At 39.2% G+C, this 22,955-nt stretch overlaps 2 protein-coding genes across 3 annotated transcripts; one reads left to right on the top strand and one right to left on the bottom strand.

Annotated features, from left to right (window-relative positions):
* The first annotated feature begins 562 nt into the window (after window positions 1-562).
* LOC137278458 (uncharacterized) lies at window positions 563-7,266 on the top strand. The gene is made up of 5 exons (XM_067810792.1): window positions 563-656; window positions 3,998-4,315; window positions 4,523-4,867; window positions 5,526-5,648; window positions 6,606-7,266. Exons 1-5 carry the CDS (start codon window positions 563-565, stop codon window positions 6,686-6,688), a joined length of 963 nt encoding a protein of 320 aa, XP_067666893.1. The 3' UTR covers window positions 6,689-7,266.
* On the bottom strand, window positions 7,051-22,334 carry LOC137278465 (uncharacterized). 2 transcript variants are annotated; one of them, XM_067810807.1, is made up of 11 exons: window positions 22,255-22,331; window positions 18,163-18,271; window positions 17,040-17,102; window positions 15,911-15,949; window positions 13,976-14,086; window positions 12,734-12,761; window positions 11,931-11,974; window positions 11,117-11,206; window positions 10,283-10,402; window positions 9,783-9,887; window positions 7,051-9,553 (listed from the first exon to the last, which is right to left on the bottom strand). In XM_067810807.1, exons 3-11 carry the CDS (start codon window positions 17,089-17,091, stop codon window positions 9,540-9,542), a joined length of 603 nt encoding a protein of 200 aa, XP_067666908.1. In that variant the 5' UTR covers window positions 17,092-17,102; window positions 18,163-18,271; window positions 22,255-22,331; the 3' UTR covers window positions 7,051-9,539. The 2 variants fall into 2 exon arrangements, with proteins under 2 accessions (XP_067666908.1, XP_067666916.1); XM_067810815.1 differs by having other exon boundaries at window positions 7,598-9,553; window positions 12,734-12,755; window positions 22,255-22,334.
* Between the last annotated feature and the right edge of the window lie 621 nt (window positions 22,335-22,955).

Raw genomic sequence — 22,955 nt, 5'->3', positions numbered from 1 at the left:
CTCACCTGTCAATTTAATTTGTTCGACACAAATACCCAATACAACCTATGCAGAAAACATAAACACTCACTCACTCACTCACTCAGTCACTCACACACTCACTCACTCACTCACGAACCGAAGAGGGTAGTCACACCCACGCTACTGAGTCACTTTGGATGTAGTCGTGCGCTGCGTCTTGTTGCATTAAGACGTCCTACATACTGACTGCAGTTAGTGAGTAAGGTTTTACGCCGCATCTAGCAACATTCCGTCAATATCACGGAGAAATGGGTTTCACACATTGTGCATACGTGGGGAATTGAACCCGTGTCTTCCGCGTGACGAAATAATAGGCTACCCCACCACCCATCAATAAACATATTCTATTTAATGACCTTGTAAGTTTAAACAAAACCATTGCTATAGATTAAGAAAAGTGTTTTTGCATTCGCCGTGTCATCAACAACATGTACCATCAACATCTGAAAAACCTGGTGCGGTGTGTTAATCGCGATCAAACAACATAGCTACGTATCTATCTTGGTGTTCCAGATTTCAAAAGTGTCCTGGTTTCAGGTTGATGAAACACATTTACTGTTTAACAATGAATGCTTTCAGCTTACAGTATGCCCTGTTCTTACTGTTAGTCTTGGATTTTCACCTCCTGTGTTTTTGTAAGTAACTTGTAAAACTTTTCTAGCTTGGTGTGTGAGCTTTGAATTGTTTGGCTTTGAGGGTAACACTTTTATTCGATTGTTTCTTCATAGCCATGTGTATGTAACATCTTTGTGTGTATGTATGTCTGTATGAACGGCAGATGTGTTTCGCACTACTCGTATATCAAATATGTTTGTCTGTACGTCAAATATGTTCCTCACTACTCGCGTGTCAAATATTTTATGTTTATACGTCAAATATGTGTTTAACTCCACATTTTGTCAAAGCTCTGTGTATGCGTGTACATTGTATCTCAAATATGTGTGCTTGTCACTGTATGTTTGTGAAATCTATGTGAATGTTTGTCTGCATGTGCATCAAATAAGCGTGTAGGCATCTCAGTATATACGCCAAGTATGTATGTAACTGGATTATGTCAAATCTGTATGAATACATGTCTGTATTTGTACTACACACGTTTGCTTGTCGCTGTATGTAAATCTGTGTGTACGTGTGTCTGTACGTATGTCGTATTCTTTTCTCTCCAGGCAGGTCGAATCAGTGTGCATGCATGTCTCTGTTGTAAATATATCAAATCTGTGCGTATTTCTGTGTGTAGCATGTCAAATATTTGTGTATGGCGCTTGTGCATGTATGTGTCAGTATGTTTTACCTCAATTCTTTGTGTTACCCTGTGTATGTATGTCATCCGTGTTTTTTCGTGTCTGTTTTGACTAATCATGAGATGGAATCATAAATGATTCACATTCAAGTAATACTGAGGTGTAGCCTCGTATACTGCAGTGCAGCGTTACACAGCAAACCAGGCACAAATAATCTGGAATCACATTGTAATCGTGATCAGTCGCTGGGCATTAATACTATATAATACTATAGGTATTACATACAGTAAACAGTGACTAAAGTTCTACTATAGGTATTACATGCAGTAAACTGCGACTAAAGTTCTACTATAGGTATTGCATACAGTAACGTGGGACTAAAGTTCTACTATAGGTATTGCATACAGTAAACTGCGACTAAAATTCTACTGTAGGTATTACATACAGTAAACTGGAACTAAAGTTCTACTATAGGTATTACATACAGTGAAATGGGTCTAAAGTTCTGCTATGGGTATTACATACAGTAAACTGGGTCTAAAGTTCTACTGTAGGTATTACATACAGTAAACTGCGACTAAAATTCTACTATAAGTATTACATACAGTAAACAGGAACTAAAGTTCTACTATAGGTCTTACATACAGTAAAATGGGTCTAAAGTTCTGCTATGGGTATTACATACAGTAAAGTGGGACTAAAGTTCTACTATAGGTATTACATACAGTAAAGTGGGACTAAAGTTCTACTATAGGTATTGCATATAGTAATCTGCGACTAAAATTCTACTATAGGTATTACATACAGTAAAGTGGAATTAAAGTTCTACTATAGGTATTACATACAGTAAAGTGGGACTAAAGTTCTACTATAGGTATTACATACAGTAAAGTGGGACTACAGTTCTACTATAGGTCGTACATACAGTAAACTGCGACTAAAGTTCTACTAAAGGTATTGCATACAGTAAACTAGAACTAAAGTTCTACTATAGGTCTTACATACAGTAAATTGGGTATAAAGTTTTACTATGGGTATTACATATAGTAAACTGGGAAAGATCAGTAATTTTAGTTCGTTATAACCGTCTACCGTACTATGGAATACACATAACAGCACGCTGAGTCCATCTATTCGCTAGTAACAGGTTCGGTATGGACAATGGGCGGTGGAGTAACCTAGTCTCTAAGGCGTTCGCTCGTCTCGCCGAAGATCCGGTTTCGATTGTTGTATTGTCCGTAGAGGTTGTCCTTTGTCGGCCAGTGACAAGTGTTTTTTCTTAAAGATAAACGTATGAATGTTGTGAATTATTACAGATACCTTGGCATATTGTTCGCCCATACGCTGAATGTGAATAAGTCTGTACTTACATTGTAACCTCGCGAAGAGAGCAAAGAAAGCTCGATTACAACTTCTCTTTGTTGTTATTCCACCGACTATTAACTTAATTTTAAACAATTTCACTCTGAGATACAACCGATGTTACAGTATGGATCTGAAATATTGGGTTTCAAAGATTATTATACCATAGAAAAAATGCATTTGCCTGCCTGTAAAGCGTTTCTAAATGTTGGTTTGTCAACACCAAATACTATGGTTTATGGTGAATTTGGGAGGTTCCCCTTGTATATATCATCTTTTGTCTGAACATCGTTTACCGAAAAAAGCCTTCAATATGCTTCTACATCTTGATAATCTTGGAAAGAATCAGTGGACATCTCATATTCGCACCTTACTAGTTCGATATGGCTTTGGTTGTATTTGGTTATCACAGGCAACTGGCAATGTGAATAGAATTATTAGTCAGTTTCGTATGCGGGCTATTGATGTGCTTATGTAGGAATGGCAATCAACTATTAATGAAAGTTCTAGAATATGATTCATATCAACAATTTAAGTCGTATCGAGCCAGAGCATTATCTTCCTCACCTTCGCTACTGAGATGTTCTCTGTGCTTTTATACGTTTTAGATTAGGCCCTAGTGATGTTTAATTAACAGTGGAAGGTATGTATCTGTGAAGAGAACCTAGCGATTATGTCCATTCTGTTATATTATGTTATATTATTGAAGACAAATTCCATTTTATGTTTATTTCTCCTGGGTATGAAAACTAAGAAACAAGTATCTGCCACGACTCAAATCAATGCTCAACTATTGTCTTCCATACTTGCATGCAAAGAACTGGCAAAACAACACAATGCATTTTTGTTAAGAAAAGAACTGATTAGTTAGAAAGCTGATCATATATGCCATTGTTAAGATGTATTCCTTTTTGTATATGGGCCTATGGCCTTTCATACAATAATTAATAATAAATAATGAGGGTACTTACACTGCGCAATACTCCATGCCACTAAGGGGCATGCTCAAAGTGCGCACAAACAATAAAGAATTGAATTGATTCCTCACATGAGCACAATATGTAAAGCCAGCGTTCGCGCCAACGCAGAAACCTGCGTTGTTCACGCGAAGAAAACGCAAACAATATTTTGCTCACGTGTTTTGCACAAACCGATTCTGATCTAATTAACTTTCAAAAAAGCACCTTAAACACATAAAAAAAACAATAAATTTTGAACTACATATTTATGATTTTATTTTGTAAAAACTTCGCGAACACAGATGTGAAGCCCATTTGTGTCCCCAGCCATGATATTGCTCGATTATATTTAAAATGTCGCAATCCACACTCACTCACATTATAGACACGTATTTTATATGCACATATTTCCAGGTTCTATTGAGCTGACCAGCGTCCCTTCGGTAGCCACAGACGGGGAGCCCCTCACTCTGACCTGCAACATCTCGGAGGAAGAGCAAAACTACTGGTTTCGAAATGGCGACCCCATCTTCGCCACAAACCCTTCTTGTTCATCCGTGAGCAATGCGTCCATACTGAACAAGGAACTGTTTTACGAGTACCTGTCGGGACGGGTCAGTGTCAGTTGCCACGGCAGGCAACACAACGTTACCCTCACGACTGACTCCGACATAGACAACGGATCTGTGTGGTGGTGCGAAGTAGAGGAAAGAAGCAACAACATCACTATACGTGAGTGTTCAGTTGCTAACAGATACCACAACACCAAATGTTTTCCCATAACCTTTTTTAATGTAAAGTTATAGTTGTTTTTTTTATCTAAAACAAACAAATACAGGCTACATTTATGAGCGTACACATCTATGGTGTCTGTACATACTTTCGCAGAATTTGGCCAAACAGAAATTAAATCCATGCATATTTGAATGCATTTTACAGGTGTGAATTCTTCAGTATCTGTGCAGTCATCATCTTCATCATCATCATCATCATCATCATCATCATCATTGCCGACCACACATATTTCGACCTCCGGACCAACATCTACCATCCCAACGACCTCTACGTCGTCATCTTCATCGTCAAGCATGGCAACGTCTACAGGTAGACATGGCGTTTCTTCGTCGACAACAACAAGCAAATCAACAACTACAGCAAAACAGACAAATCCATATACAGGTCCACTTAGGTCAACCTTCGCGACCAGACCAGAACAAACCTCGTCAGCAAAGTTGAACTCAAGTCTCCCAGGTGGAAACAAGACAATGGAAGAACATGGCAAAGGTACAAAAATTAAACAGGATACTCTTTTGAAACTCAGTTATGGTGACAATACTCAGTATCTGCAACTGCACTACTGTAAACCTACGCTAACATCTGACTCCAATTCGGTAGTTCTCGAGATCTTAATTATCCGCCAATGATTTTCAACAGCCTGTGTTATTCATCTTAAATTATCCGCCAGTGACTTTCAACATCTTGTTTTATTCACTACACATTCTAACGGACCGATCAGAATGCCCTTGAATTTCATTAGCAGCGCCAAGGGATCAATAACAATGTATATTAAAAGTCAGCGTCAGTGTTGTAGATATCAACGGATGTAGATATCAACAACACGTCGTGTTACTTACAGGGTAAGAGCACAAGGGAATTTCAGCTTTGAAAATTGACGAGAAACGAATCGGAGTGTGAAAATCGAGAGCGGAGTATGTAAGATAATGAGGACCGTTGCAATGAATTCTGGGGTTAGAAAAAGTTTCCCGAGGCCTGGAGATGTAGTGGATACATAAATAGCAGATACGTCGCTGACAGCTCACGTTTCAAGCTATGCATTGCATTGTTCTCCATCCCTAGCTACCAAAGAAACTATTTTAAGATGTATTAGTAGAACATTCTACGTGACTGTGATGGTCTCAGGATGATGTTTGTACACCCACAGAAGCCCCTGATGTGCAACACTTTTATGTGGTGGCTGGGTCACTGTGTGGTACTGCAGTAGCCATTGTCATCATCACCGTCATCATCATCATGTGGACAAAAAGGAGACACAAACAGAAGGAAGGTACTTATCTATCTATAAATACGTGCTGTGTGTGCTGGGGGTGACGTTGGCTTGCCACGTCGAAGACCACACTCACTCACTCACTCTCTCACTTTGTTGGAGTGCTTAACCGTAAAGACCTGGGTTAGAATTGGTTTTCGGCATCACATGTTTGGTATAAAAGGCGACTAACGGGATCGCGTGTTGTAGGCTCTCTGACTTGACTGACACATTTCATCGTATACCAATAGCGTAAATCGATACTTATTATGTAAAACACGGGATATATGTATCTCTGTGTGCAGAGTATATTTGTGTATGTCTGTGTGTACATGGTTCTGTGTTGCGTGGCTGCATATGTACTCCTGTGTGTGCGAGTGCGTGCCACAACATATGACGAAGGTGAGGTGGCAAGCATCATTTGTTTCTTGTAGAATATGTATCATGTATGTATATGTTCGGGACAGTAAAATACATGGAGAAAGTGATGATGAGGGAATTATTCGTTTCATAAAAAGCAGAAATGTATATTTATGTGACTGTTTGTTTTGGTTGTGAGTGTCTGAATGTGAAAGTGTTCAAGTGCTTGGTACTACTGTGTTTTTGTTTGTAAGTGAAAGTATATGTGTTTGTGTGTAAGTGTATGTTTATGTTTATGTATGTAATGTAAGAAGGTGAACCAGGATATAATATTTGTTTTCGACAGAATGTGTATCTTTGTTTGTGTTTGTTTATATTAATGTTTATGTATGTAATTTAAGAAGGTGAACCAGGATATAATATTTGTTTTCGACAGAATGTGTATCTTTGTTGTGTTTGTTTATATTTATGTTTATGTCTGGAATGTAATAAGGTGAACCAGGATATAATATTTGTTTTAGATAACATGTGTTTCTTTGCTTGTGTTTGTTTATGTTTATGTTTATGTTTATGTTAAGTAGAATACATAACTGATGCGAAAGGCAATGTTTGTTCCAGAACGTGCAGCCATCATGCAGTCGGAAGAAACAAACCACTTTTACATCAACGAAGCTGTGCAGCAGGACGTTGACGCTGTGTAGACAGTTGTCTCTACAGTCACAGGCTGTCGTGTCTATGCGAAGATTAAACATTTAAAAGAGATTGAGAAGTCCCCCGACTCGAAATGATTCACAATACAATAACACGGGTCTTATCTTACTTTGAAAAAAATCTAAAAATCATCTTTGATCCTAGCAAGGACACGACGACACGTGGTTGTAGTAGTCTTAGTGTCAGTATTACACAGCAGAAAAAAGTAGCGTTACTTTTTAGATGGCATCAAATTTCTGAAATTAATATTCGGATGCCTTTTAAAAAGAGAGATTGCATAGGTAAATGTTAAATGTTAAAGTTTGATTATGTTAAATTTCGATGATGTTAAATGTTAAATGAGTTGTAAGAATTCCCTTGAAAATGCAGTGTTTATTCGCATCCAGAAATTATAATTATTATATTATATATATAAAACATATCCAGATTACAAGACGATACTCTCTCACACGCACAAACGGAACATTAAAGATTTAGTTAAGTTAAAAATGTAGTGTTTGTTACTGTTTGCTCTGTACAAGCAATCATGCATGGTTTCATGAAACATTAAAATCTCAAAGAAATTAAACGTTTTTCATTTTTTTTCTCTTTGTATCATTGAATTGACTGTGTACTTTAATAACGTAGAGACAATAACATGTGAACCTGGTTATATATCAGAATTAATATAAGTTATTGACTCATCCATTTAATGCACATTCTGTGCAAACAAACGACCTATACTTATTCCGTTGTTATTCGTCATGTTTCTGAAACGTATTTCAGTTGCACCCATGTCCTGTGAACATTTCGTTGTAGCATTTGCAGATGGAATCACCATGGTTGCAAACACAACCGGCGACGTACAAACACACACTGGCATATATACACCACAAGACCAAAAGACAATATTCGGTTCAATCAAAGAAGATTTTAACTTGAGTCATGAAACCCTTAAGATTCTTGGTAACATAAGGTGCATCAATGGACAAGTTGTACGAAATAACAATAGTGCAACTTTGGCACAACGAATTATTTAAAATGCAACTTTCTACTTTATACCATTTTGCTCATTTTCCCCCTCATTTCACATTTTCTCTTGTTGCTTTCATCATTTTTTGATCATGTCAAATACTTTTTTGTTATTTCAAATGCATTTTCAAAATAGGAAAATTTTGACAAAGTAATAGAAATATGATTCAGGAAATATTTATCGAAGTAAAAAGAAAAAAGTCGATATTTACAAGACAATAAATGAATGATGCGTCCAAAGATGCGAAATTGGTCTTTGGTAAAATGCACCCACTTCCTTTACTTAACGTTGAAAGTGTGAAGTTTCAACAAAATAGCTTCTGTTGTATACGTGGCAGAAATTCCGCAGTTTACAGAATAGCACACCCACTGCACTGTTTCACGTGAATTGTGAATTTTGAATGACCTCTGTTTACATATTTACAGCTACATGGTATTAACCATTTTTTGAAATTCGTTAAAATGCCTTCATCGAGATACCACCAAACTGTAACAGTTTGCAAGTGAGTTTGATGCAAGGCCTTCGTGCGTACGACAGCTGTTACAGTCATTGGATAAATCTCTAAGGGTAAGTTGCCTAACGTATATCCAAAGCTTCCGTACTGTGATGTCTTACAATAGCAAAATTTTCAATGAAAAAAAATATATAAGCGAATATCTAACACCATGTGCTTGTTCTCCCTGAAATAGAAGTCAGTCCATTCTTTCACTTCTAACTGAAGCTTAGCTTTGGTCAAGAACCTATCAAGAGTTTTTTTCCCTCTTAATGTGTGTTGCAGAAAAGAAAAAAAACAAAACAAACGAGTGACGTCTCATTGGTTGCATCACGCGTTGCTATGTGGTAAGGGGACTGAATTCGGGAGAACTGTGTGTTTACTTACGACTGGATTGACAATGAATACTGGTTGAAACGCCTTGAAATGCCCTCATCAAACGATGCACAAAGTAGCAGTGCAACCTTTTCAGACAAAATCGTTTCTGTGTGGTTTGGGGAATGTTTGAAGTAAAGAAGTCACATGGATGAATCTCATACAATACTAAAGGATGCAGACATTGTTTTAACAAAAGTAATCGTTTTAGTACAGAATATTTACATTCCAAGCAAAGGAAAGTGTATCGTCCTTATGAGCGTGTGTCCACATACGCATTCTGTAGGCACATGTTAATTCAATGTTATATACAATATGATGGCATGTGCATTTGTCAGTGTTTTTGTATGCATGTTCCCCGTGTCTACATGTTTTCCGTATTTGCGCGCGTGTTCATTGAGTATTTTCTCTGTGTACATATTCTTTCAGTGTATGAGTGTGTGTGCTTGTGCACGTACATGTGTGTGCACGTGTGCATGGTTTCTGTGTGTATATGTTCTCTTTCTGTGTGTGCGAGTGTGTGTGTACATCTTCTCTGTGTGCGTGTGTGTGTATACTTTCTGTCTGTGTATATATTCTCTCAGTGTATACGTGTGTGTATTTGTGTACGCGAGCATGTATGCATGGTTTCAGTATGTATGTTCTCTTTATGTATGTGCGAGTGTGTGAGTACATGGTCTCTGTGTGCCTGTGTGTGTGGATATATTCAGAGTGTGAGTGAGTATGCGTGTATGTTCTGTGCTTGCTTACATGTTCTCTGTGTGTACATGCACATGTATGCATATTTTCTGTGTGAACGTGAACTTTCTGCATGTGCATGCATGAGCGTGTGTGTGTGTTGCGGGAAGGGAAGAGTAGAATCAGTCTCGAGGGTCTATCAACACAGTTTCCACAAAGTGTAAACAGCTCTGCTGTCCGAAACAAGCTCAGAGTATTTGTCGTATTTCTGTGACATCTCTTGTTATGCTGCTGGCTCTATATAAAAATATAAAAAAAATCTCATGTGAGCAAAGTCAATGTTAACAAATTTTATATGAAATTACAAAAGGACATGGTTCTTTCCTTTAAGAAAATGGATATATTTGTCTTTACGTTTTTGAAAATTATTCCACTTTGTTGCCGGTTTCAGACAAATTTGAAAAAAAACACAGGTTGGCGGGAGCCATAAATAAGGGTATTTGGGAAGTGGACTCTGAATACATACTCTGCTGTCTGTGTTTCTTCTTGATTGGTTTAGCGTACAAGGCATCAATGTCTGTCTTCGAGGGTGTGGCACTATGTCTTGCACTGCTCTTAGCGGGAGTAGCGTCTACCGACGAAAATAGTTGCATAAACATTCAGTAGTTCTTTGACACCATTACATTTTCCTCTTCCATTGAGATCTCCCGTTTACGAGGTTTTGGCATAACAGTATGACACAAATTGCACATGCACGTTTTGAACTATACAAAAGAAAAAAGAACATCAGTAAAGCACTAACATCAGAAATGGGCTTCACACTTTGCACCCATGTGCGGAATCGAACCGCGTATAACGAACAGACAGATATAACAAACTTACGAACTGCGGTTGTGTGGTCCATTTGAGTTCGTGATGACCTTAGTTTACTGTGCAACGTGAGTGTAATGCTCATCACAAAACGAAACTAACAAATTAATGGTGATATTCTACATGATTGAAGAAGTGGTCTATATAAACACGTACTTTGTTGTCCAGATCTGTTCAGTATCGCAGGTTGGGCATATAGAGAGTCAGTGTTTGCGGTGGATTCTAGGTAGACTGCTGCGGATCCTGGATCGTTCTGGTATGCCATGATGTACCCATCTAAAATCGGCAAATAATCAGTTGACTTAAATTCAACATAAAGCAGTATATCTTATCTTCAGAAACAAGCATTGCTTGTGTTTTTTCCAAAACATTTCATGCATTGTACACCTGTACGAGTAGCTTTTACGTACACTTGTTTTCTGGAAAATAGGTCCAAACACTAGATGTATACTTACTTCTGTATGTCTGAGTATTTCTGAGTTTCTTTGGTAGTTCGATATGTGAGTGAGTGAGTGAGTTTAGTTTTACGCCGCACTCAGCAATATTCCAGCTATATGGCGGCGGTCTGTAAATAATCGAGTCTGGACCAGACAATCCAGTGATCAACAATATGAACATCGATCTGCACAATTGGGAACCGATGACATGTGTCAACCAAGTCAGCGAGCCTGACCACCCGATCCTGTTAGTCGCCTCTTACGACAAGCTGAGTCGCCTTTTATGGCAAGCATGGGTTGCTGAAGGCCTATTCTACTCCGGGACCTTCACGGGTATTTCTATATGTATTTCGTCATCGGGAAAATGACATTGAACATAAAATCTTTGTCATTTGAGCTCGCTTTTGAAAATATATATTCAAGGTACTTGTTATATGCCTAGACCATGTATCTTAAGGGTGCCAACTGCTGCCAATTAAAAAACGTAGGCCTTTTCCCATAGTTTGTAGACTGTAGTGTATGAACGCGTTTGATATAGTTAAATGTTCAATACCTGGTCCTCTCGATGCTCTCGATGTACTCTCTAGTCGGCATAAAGGAGTTTCACCCTCCATAACGACATGACAAGCCTTGTCCACCATCACTGAATGTAGAGAAGAATAACACAATTTATATATACGACATTAGAGTATAGTATTCCATTCATCACTGAACGAGTGAGTGAGTGTGGTTTTACGCCGCTTTTGGCAATGTTCAAGCAATATCACGGCGGGGGACACCAGAAATGGGCTTCACACAATGTATCCATGTGGAGGAATCGAACCCTGATATTCAGCGTGACGAGCAAACGCTTTCACCACCGGGCTACCCCAACACTGAACTGAGTGTGAGAAAACCATGAGGGTCCATGCATTGCTCGGTGCCGAAGTGACGATGCAAGTACCAAAACAGATTTACAGATTTTACGTTTCAATATCAGTCAAGATATACAAGATACAAGGTACACGTATACCGTCCATGGATCAGCCTTGTCTGAAATATGTTAACGTTTGTTTGTTGCAAGTTGCAGTTTTCCAGCAATATGGAGGAAGTCTGTAAATAATCGAGTTTGGACAAAACAATCCAGTGATCAATATATTTCTGGTTTAGAGACTGGTTTGTTAGTGAGTGAGTGTGGCTTTACGCCGTTTGTAGCAATATTCCAATAATATCACTGCCCGGGACACCAGAAATGGGTTTCACACATTGTACCCATGTGGGGAGTCGAACATGGGTCTTCGGCGTGACGAGCGAACGCTCTTATCACCAGGCTATCCCACCGCCTCAAGAAACTGGTAAGGTGGAACAGTAAGCGATGTTGCACTTACCGGTGTGTCTTGATAGAACGAAATCGGCATTCTCTTGGAGGCTGCTAAACAGAGTAAATAGTGCGTAAGAGTTTATCTGATAAAAGTTCCATGACATATGTTTTAACAACGATAGCCACACGCCTGCATTATTTTACTCCAAACTTAACGGGTATATACTTATATATACCAGTAAGGCGTTCTGTTTCTTATCTATGTCCATGCATACAATTTACGTATGTATAACTACCATGTCGCTCTCTGATTGCAATTGTCAGATACCGCTCTGTCTTTTGACAACTGGGAAGAGTGTGTAAGTGAAGTAACTTAGTTTTACGCCGCTTTGTACGCCTACTCCAGCAATGTCATAGCAGTGGACATCTGAAATGGGCTTCACACATGCAGGAAATCCAACCCGGGTCTTCGGCGTGACGAGCGAACGTTTTAGCCACTAAGCCATTCCACTGCCCCCAGTTTAGGGAAGACACAAGTTGGAATATGGTATGTCTTGACCAATACTCTAAACATCACTACGGTTATATATTGATGAATATTTAGGTTCAAACATCAAAACAGCTTCATATAATTTTATGCCAATGTATCGTTGTACTTCAGTTAAGGGAGCGGATGGGTAGCCTAGTGGTTAAAGCAACGGCTCGTCACGCCTAAGATCCAGATTCGATTCCCCACATGGCTACAATGTGTGAAAGTCATATGAGGTGTCCTCTGACGGACGTGATATTGTGGAATATTGCTAAAAGTGGCGTAAAACTTTACTCACTCACTCACTCGCTACAAGTTAAGGCTAAAGATTGAATACTTACGTTAGCCTGTCTCTGTCTTCATCTGAAACTTGGAAAAGGTGCTTGTGTGTAATATGAAGTGGACAACACTGCCGAAAATAGGTTCGTGTGTATACAATACCTCAGGATAACAGTATTGAAAATCAGTGCAAGAGTATATCGAATGTTCTCCAGATAACATTACTGGAAATAGAAACACTCCGGCAATCAGTATATATGTTTGCAGTTCTCAGTAAATGACGGGGAAATAGGTTGACATATATACATTGCACCTATGAATCGATTTGCAGATAACTGCCTCAGTTAACATATGTCACTTTTACACTTTAATTACCTTCAGAAAACAACAAGAAGTATTATAGAGCAATATTAAACCAACGGACAAAAGAATGTTATCACGTTTACAGAAAAAAACCCTGGTACAGAAGAAAACATTCACCAAAACGCAACATGGTACTGTTATCACCTCAGCTGTCTGAAAACTTAGCATGAAACGTGAATTTGTCAAAACGTAAAAGACTTAAAAGTGGGGTCCGAATGCATGCTAATACCGTCGACGACATGTCATTGCTGGTGTACTAAGGTCCCTTCCATGGAATCTCCTTGGCCCCTCATGTGTTGCATGGAGGATTTTATGGGATGGAAAGCGTGGCCAGAGAACAACGTGGCTGGATGAATCTGAATGCCAAGGTATGAACTGGTGAGACCTTAAGTACACTCCATTATTTGGCAATAGCCAAGAGGAGTTGGCAGCTTGTCAGCATAAGGCCTCACGCCGCCACTAAGTTCACGTCAACACATTGCCTTGGCCAGCACGTTCTCCAGACATGAACCCCACTGAATACTGTTGATACCATCTTGGTCATCAGCTGAGACAGCGTGTATCACCAGCAGTGAACCGACAGGTAATTGAACAGACTCTGACGTCATGCGCTGACTGACGACGTCAATGAGACGATGTATGTTGGCGTGTATGGATGCCCAGGCTCGCTGTTGAGGACCCCTGTCTCATTTTGTGACATTATTCACTTTTTGGATGAACTTTCACCTGTTCATCCCTTCTTAATAAATTATGGCAAATGCATTTTCAAATTAATTAAATTATTGGATTTTTTTCTGTCTAATATATCTAATTGCTATCGTAAATATCATGTACGTCTTATTTCTATTTTGAAATCGGTGTTAATTACTTTAAAAGTGATAACTTTCTTTCGGCCGCTAGTTTACTTGACAACAGTCATTTGAAACAGAACTACTACTTACATCCATTCCCCGACTTGCCCCAAGTCCTTACACAGTACACAAGCAGGGTGATGCAGCTGACGACGACGAGCATGGTGCAGACTGAACCGGTGATGATGATGACATTGGGGGCTGGTGAATATAAAACGTTTACATATAAAGCCCATTAAACCGAAATGTAGAGTTCAAAGTGGATTTAAAGAAAATTATGGATTATGGTGAAATATGGTTCGCCGTCACTTTGTGTTCATGCACTAGAAATGGCACTATTTTTAATAATAATTATAGGTATATATAGTTTTCATTGCTGAGTTCGTACATTCACAACAGAAACATATATAATGGGCCGTCAGGGCTGTGGGTTAGTCTAGTGGTTAAGATGTTCGCTCGTCACGCCGAAGACACGGGTTCTATTCCCCACATGGGTACCATGTGTGAAACCCATTTCTGGAGCCCACTCCCGTAATAGTGCTGGAATATTGCTAAATCGGCGTAAAGCCTAACACATTCACTAACTCATGGGTCGTCATCTCCCACCGGCAATCTGTAGGACATTCTTTTGTCATAGATATGAGGTGGTGATTCACAATATCACCAGCTCACAATATGTTTATGCCTTTAAATTACACAAATGTCTTTACTGTCCATCAATCGTAACGATTACTTCACATGCAAAATGTCATGAACACACACAAATTACTGACTAACTAATGACAAACATGGTCATTGACATATCGAGACTGTGTTTCTCTTTCCTTGGTCTTGCGGAAAGGTTACCTGCATATGTCAGATTAGATTCAAATGTCTACTTTCCTTAATACGTTATGGATTAATGATACATTTAGGATATAGGATATTTATATATCGCACATATCCACGCACTAGTGCATACTCAAGGCGCTGGTACTTTTTCCCTCGATCACTGGATGTCAGTCTCAACAGCACATCGTGTTTCAATCTCCACTTCCTTGGTAGTATACAACTCTTGCTGAGTTTATTGTGCCTATTACACGGGTAAAGCGAAATCAACACGTGAATATTATTGAGATTATTTTTAATGAACCTTTTATATGAGGACATATTCATTTACAGTTTACAGCGAGAGATGGTCGTTAGTGAGTGAATGGGTAATAATATGGTTTTAAGCCGCTTTCAGCAATAATCCTGCAATATCGTGACGGGGGACGCCAGAAATGGCCTTGACATGTTCTGCTCACTTCGGAAATCGATTCCGGAGATTCGTCTTGACGAGGGAAAGCTTTAACCACGAGGCTACCCCACTGCCCCGGTTGTGTGTATATATGAGGTATGTTACAATGATAAATAAATGAAGTGTAATTTGGATACATTTGGATTTGGAGGTACGGTGATGGGATCCTGAGACCGCTAAGGCGTGACAATTCGGATGTGTCTGTATATGATTTAACCACTCTAAATGGCGTTGTGGTTAGAGCGTCCGCCAGGATAACGGAAGGTAGCGGGTTCGATCCCCTGCCGCGTAATACCAAAAGACGTTACAATACGGTAATTGTTGTTCGCTGCTTTGAGGTCGGCAATAATGGGTACAACAAGGACGGGTTTGCTCAAAGTCATGAGCGGGGTATTTATGCTTAACTGCGGCATGGTATCTCATTGATATAGCAGTGTAAAGGCAGTTTGATTCGGGGCAGGTACAAGCAGTCACACATACACATGCGTGCGCGTCGTCATATGACCGAAATATTCGTACACACGACGTTAAACTCACCCTTTTCACCCAGTATTAAAAACTCGTTATAGGTCATTGACTAAGTGTCACCTATTTTCACTCGTATCTACAGTTGGGCCTGCCACAAGAAAATTATATTAGTAGTTCCTAGTCAAACTTCCAATATTTGCCCTCGAAACGTATGATTCTCATCGTCCAATTCAGGGCATCATCTTTACTAATTTACATCTAATGGCTACCAAGGTTACCGGTGGCAGTTTCCGTGGTGTTCCCGAACGTTGTTGAATCTGGAAATAAAAATAAAGAAAACATCGATAGTAGAATAATACTCTGACGTTGGTTTCAGTCAAGTATAATCTTTATACTTGAACTGTTAAAGCAAGACAATGACTAGTCTTCATACACGTTCGGCAGGCAAAGGGCAAAATTGCGAAAATGGTAAGCTCAAATGGACTGCAGTCGGTTTCTTTCTGATGGGTGACGGACAATCATTGACGTACCAAGATCTCATAATAATTCTAACCCGGATCTTCAGAGGCCCTGGGTGTATTCATTCAGATTCCACGGGCAAAGGGCAAAATTGCGAAAATGGTAAGCCAGTATCTCATCCATTCCCGCAATTTGTACAGCGTCGTAAATGTACACTGTTATGGATTCTGTTTAAAAAGGGAACATACAGAAATGCCTGGATAAACGGTTCAAGGTTAATACAGAATGAATACACCCTTTTGGAATGAAAGCAAGGTCCGGGTTATAATTATTAAGAGATCTTGGTACGTCAATGATTGTCAGTCACCCATCAGGATGAAACCAACTAGAAACCGACTACATTTACCATTACAAGATTCAGAGCTGTTGGTTCGCCACTGACAAAACCTCACCCCTCATTATGCCTCCGGCGCTTATTTTTCAACGGACCTCCAGACCCGGCGTTCATTAGAGACCCGGCCCTTATAAAACACCGACACCCTGTATTTTTAAATACAGGATGACAGAAAGTTATGACTGAAGGGACCATTCCTAAATATATTATTTTTAGACCAAGGAAGAATACATTTGCGAAACAATGCTTATTAGAGGCCCGGCGGTATAAGCACGTTCTGGTGAACATTCCAACATTTGCCTTGGGTATGCAGAATTCACATCGTCCAGTTCAGCACATCATTTGTACTGACAAAAATATATCGGTTACCATTGGACGTAGACTTAGAGAGCGTGGTTGTTTCTGTGACGATTCAAATGTAATCTTTATACCTGTATAGATGTCAGTGCAAGAGAATAGCCAGTATTGAGGTAGATTCCATTTTGGCGCAAAGAACCAAATAGCTCACTCATTCACTCATTCACTCTTTCACTCATTCTCTCACTTGTACCAACCTGAAGAGGGCTGTGCACTTGTTGTCATTTCAGGGGTCGTTGTATCGTTCATGACGCTGTTTTCTGTGATACACAAATTACTTATCATAGTATAAACCATAATTGATAGTTAAGAAAGTTAGCATCAGTTTATAACTAACCACTTTTACATCGACTAGGTTTGTTAAGAGACACGCGTCAGACACTCTTGGAGAAACGGTGGTTAATCACTTTCATTAAACACCTTGTTGTCCCAGCGCATAAAACAACAAACACACCCGAAGGAAGGAAGAAAGAGTGGTTAGTTATTATCATTAAACACCTCAATAACCTGTTCTACTTTGTCACGGTTTCGAAGTCTGTGAAGAGACACAACTTGATTTACTCAACATGCACCGGAGAGGGAGAGGTTGGAAGGTTGGCTGGTGTTAACCGTTTAGTGCCGCTTCCATCTCCCAGTCCGTTAATAATCGCATCTGGACCGGAAAATACGGTGATCAACAGCTTAAGTATTGATCTACGCAACTGGTATACGATGACATGTCAGCAAGCTTGACCACTTGATCCCGTTAGACCCCGTTTACGACCAGCTTGGGATACTGAAGACCGATGCTACCTCGGATCTCCACGGGTCAATGAATGATTGACAAATGCACAGACGTAAACTGACGTCTCCTATTCTCGCGGTACTTACGGATATCGGTTGAAAAAATAATACAAACACTTCTTTTCGTATGCATGCTTGCTGTTTTAAATGAAGATATTTCCCCTCTAACATCTGCATCTATCAACTGCTTCATCCATCAGGTGTATATCGCATATATAAAGTAACGTTATTAGTTGTAATGAGGAGGAATCCTGTCGGAAAGGGTAGGGAAAAGTTGCGATATTTTCGAGTTGTTGAAAACTCACGAATATTCGTTACCTTGGAAAATTTTGATAATTCACAGACTTGGGCCACTTCCTCGTTACCGGTCAGTGATGTAAACAACCGCTAAGTATCACGCATCGGCAGAAAAAGTGTTTACCGCGAGAACAGGAAACCCGCGAGAATAGGAGGCGGCCCTATATTTCATTTGGGCTTTTGCTGAACAGAAAGGGCTTAATGGAAGGACGTTTCATTGACAACGATCCTGAGACTTACCGGGTTCCCGTGAACTCTAACACAACACTGGGAAAGGCCCTCTCCTGAATGTTTTACCAAGCCCCAGTTACCAAGGAAAATGCCATAATTCATTTAATCTGACTCCGCACTGCAATAAATAGAACAGTTATTGATCACAATATTTCTCTTTAAAGGCAACGAAACACACTTGATATCAGCACACAATCACAAACACCAAAGAAATGTTACCCTCCTACCTTTATGAATAACTGACAAACTATCAAATACATGTTAGAAGATATTAGTTTACAAGGAAGGCAAATAGCAGCTTTGTGCAAATCACCAGTAAATATTACCAAAAGCATTCAGATTTAGGTGAAATGCACCTTTTTCAGGGGAATTAAATTGTCCTATTTTCGACCATGCCGAAATACACAATAAGAGTGATTTAGCTATCCGAAAGAAAGGTTGAAATACTATTAAGCTTTGAGACAAAGATGAACCACTTAAAGTCATCATTTTTCAACTATTAAAACAAGAAACAACTGTTGTAGCGGGTACAAAATTGTAAGAGAATCATTTCTATGATATCAGTCTTGTAACACATTTTCTGCTGATTTGCATGAATGAAAACAAGTCAAACGTGACTTTGATATTGTGAAAAAGTGATTCGGAACATCTAAACACATAGCAATATCGGTCATCAAAACGTATCAATATTCAGGCAGTGTTTCCATCCATTTAAGGTGCAGACTGACTCTAGAGGGTATAAAGAGAGACTAGAATGCATGACATGATTTACGAGAAATATGCCACGTGTAATAGCTAAAGTGAGAGAATGGGTCGTTGAGATGGTCCCGATGGGGGTGACATACAATGCTGTTGAAAACGCCTTGAATGCTACCGTATCAGGGTTATGAGACTTATTCAGAGCTACTGACGTCCGAGGTCACCGTTGACAGACCAAGAACTGGACGTCCACGCATTACAGTGCCAGCTGAAGATAGGTACCTCCGTCATTAGGGAGGGAGGGTGACGTTTCTTTTGACGTTTAGTGTATATGTAGTATGGTAGACTAAGGCTTAATGATATTAGATGATTAGATCAGGAGGTTTGAAAGACTTTGTCAAAGATGCGTGTACCTAGGGAGTAGTCATTTCATGACAATGTCAGGTATTGTGAACTGATTGATGGGGTGAAATTTCATTATAACAGTTTGTTATAGTAAGTGCAAATTGATACTTTGTATCGATCTTTAATTTCAGAACCTGGAAGTAAACACCCTTGTTTGAAGAATCTTGACCATAGTTTTATGGTTCTTTCTATATAATTCCTACCAAATGTATATACCTTTGATAGTGACAAAAAATTGACAACTTGAAATAAAGTGTGATTGGAACATGTCATATTGGGATACACTTTCTTAGTACAAATTAGTACAAAATACAAATTCTAGTACTTTTTGGGGTTGATTCGAACTCGCACTCTCAGAGTCAGGAACTAATCGCCAGCACACAAAGTCAGCCTAACCCGCCTAACCTGCTCAGCAACCGCGACTGAAGATCCGTCTTCCGCGATGGAAGTCTGACACTTGGCAGTCGGATATTTATGTACCCCTCTGATAATTGGCACGGCTCAAACGACCGAAAGCTACGATTACACAATACCATTTAAAAGGTGGTCAAATGTAACATATTCCATATTTGGGATTACACTTACTCAGTAAAGTACAAATTCTGTTACTATTTGGTTGAGACTCATCCGGGAATAATCGGCTGTAATAACAAATATGACATATGTTACATTTGACCACTTTCTAAATGGCATCGTGTAATCGTGTGATAGGAAACTCAACCAGCAAAAATCTACACTTGCTTTTTTAGAGTTTTAGTACTGAAAGGAATGCTGGGGAAATAATGTGGTTCACGGATTGTGAGACAGAGTAGCAGGACAGTCTAGATTGGGTGGGTGAGTTAGGTTTTACTGTGCTAGGATGAATATTTCACTTGTGTTACAGTGTCTCACCCCCACGTTGGCACCGCGACGAAGATCATAGGCGTTAACCCTTTGGGTGAAAGCCCATCACCATGAGAATAGTCCTCACAACTTAGAAACATGTAGTTGGGGGACGCATCTATCTATCTATCTATCTATCTATCTATCTATCTATCTATCTGTCTATCTATCTATCTATCTATCGACACGCACAATAGCTAAAAATGCTTTACACCACGTAAATGACACATAATGTTTTTGTTCTTTACATAGCCGAAGAGATACGTACAAGATAGTGTACTTCCTGTGAATAATACACAACATTACAAGCTGATGCTACACTAGCGCCTCTGGCTTTACTACAATAATAACCGCTCTTGCATTATAACACATTTGAGTATGCGTTGCCGCTCTTTACGTTGTCAAATTGATACCGATTGATTGATGAACTTAGTTCATTTTAATATTGGTGCTATGACATATTCCGTTTTTTTTAAAGAGTATATATGTTTTCAAACCTTAAACTCTTTTGGACACTAAAATTAAAATGTGTATAAGATCAGACTTGGCTCGTTACTACATGGCTGGAATACTCCCTATGTGACGTAAAGCCCAACTCAACAACTACCTCATTTTAGAATACAACTGCTAATTACCTCAATATATTTCCGTCTGTTGTTTTCACGCATAATTGTTTTACGAACTTATTCTAGTTATTTTTTGTATTTTCAAAAACAGAATGTACACATAAGATAAAGCGTTGCTTAATGGGTGTATACACAAAAGTGGAACGTTTTTGATTTAGTACGTGCAGTCTTTCATAGTGACTCCCTTCCATCTCTGAAATATGATTCTGAAGTCACAAATATTGAAAATATATCCGAAAGAGGCATTTCAGAAGTTGTATAGGTACAGAAAACCAAGTTCCATGGATAGGCAACTTCTTTATTTCAATGAGTGAGACGTTTCGTTGTAGGTACTAACACCGTTATCAAGCAGCTGATTCAAAGAGTTGTTACAAGGAGAATATGTACTTAGCGGTATGGTGGGTATAGACAATGTTCCAATGTATGCAAGTGTGTTCAAGTTCAACTGAAACTGCATGAGTGTATTTCATTCTCTTGAAAGGCAGTGTTTTATACACGGAAAAATATGTATACATACTGGCCGACAATTAGCCATGATTGGGTAATCAAGTGATATATCACTTCCCGTCTCACTTTTGGCAATTCTGTCTACGTAGTTTTACTGAACGAAGGTTGGTTCATTATATTCATTACCGTGAACCAGAGAGATTATTGTTTACATTCACCATTTACAGATCATATAAGCATCTGAAGGTTTCCTATTCATGCTGTTTCTAATTGCATAGTTTTTGTTTTTCTTGAGTTGAGGTTGGATCTACGAAAAATTGGAGTCAATTGTTACTTAAGTATTTTTATTGAAGGCAACAATGCATTTGAAATATAATGAATCGATTTCACAATCACACAAAATGACCAAATATAACCGAGGAACGTTCAGTTGAATATTTCTTCGCGTTGATAACTTAAGGAAAGATAACTTAAGGAAAAATCCACCATAACTAAAAACACAGTAAATTCACAAGAAGAATAAGACGTCACAAACTGTTTCCCTGACTGAGAGTAAAGTACACTTATAACGACCAGAACATAACTGTGCAGGGTCTAGTTGTATCTCCTACCAGTGAAGATCCGGGTTAGTATTGATCTTCGGCAACTCATGCTTCTAGTAACGGACGACTAATACGATCGGTTAGTCTGACCTGGCTGACACATGACATCGTGTCCCAACTGCGCTCATGCTTTTGATCACTGGATTGTCTGGTCCAGACTCGATTATTTACAGGCCGCCACCATATGGCTGGAACATTGCTGAGTGCGGTGTTAAACAATAAACAAAACAAACAAGCGTCTGAAATTTCAGACACATCTGATCTCTCCAATACCTGTAAAGCCAGAAATACCTCAAACATCACAAACATTCCTTAAATTTAAGTTCCTTAAATTAGTGAAACCAGCAAAACCTCTAACACCAGAATCTTGTGACGCAGGCAACACGCATCAGTAATCAGTAGGGCCAAAACGGTGTTCAAAACGGACAATTCATACTCACCATAAAATGGAACAGCTAAACACAAGGTAAGCCATGGGCAGTTACAAACGTGTGTATTAGCACAGAGGCTAGATTTGTCTATCGTTTTGTTGATATATGGAGTCGATTTTCCTCATTCCGAAATCAGGTTTTGTTGACAGCACTGATCGCATGCACAAGGAAAGTGAAAACACGAAAACCAATACAATGAACAATATGAATGTGTCACGTTGAATCGCCCAGTATCTGGACACAAGGAAATTAAGCTCATTTTGATTCAGCTGACCTATTGAAGCAGATTTAATGTATTGAAATTTGACGGTTATAGTGTTATTGAAGAATGGGCTTCCTGGTATACGTAGTTGTCATGGTAATCGCGCGTTTCCGAAGTTGTATAACGATCAGTGTTGTTCAAATCGGTTGTCGAAACAACTGCTTACCCGAAACATATGTCATATTTGGGATTTTACTTTCTCAGTAAAGTACATATTCTAGTACTTCTTTTGGGTTGAGGCTCATCCGGGATTCGAACCCGCACCCTCAGAGTCAGGCACCTAATCGCCAGCACACAAAGTCAGCCGCCTAACCCGCTCAGCCACCGCGACTTCCACTTCCGGTTCGAATCCCGGATGGGACTCAACCCCCCCCCCCCACAAAAGTACTAGAATTTGTACTTTACAGAGAAAGTGAAATCCAAAAAATGACATATGTTGCATTTGACC

The sequence above is a fragment of the Haliotis asinina genome, chromosome 1 (assembly GCF_037392515.1).
Source record: "Haliotis asinina isolate JCU_RB_2024 chromosome 1, JCU_Hal_asi_v2, whole genome shotgun sequence".
Taxonomy (NCBI): Eukaryota; Metazoa; Mollusca; class Gastropoda; order Lepetellida; family Haliotidae; genus Haliotis; species Haliotis asinina.
This window is presented reverse-complemented; position numbering and strand designations above follow the sequence as displayed.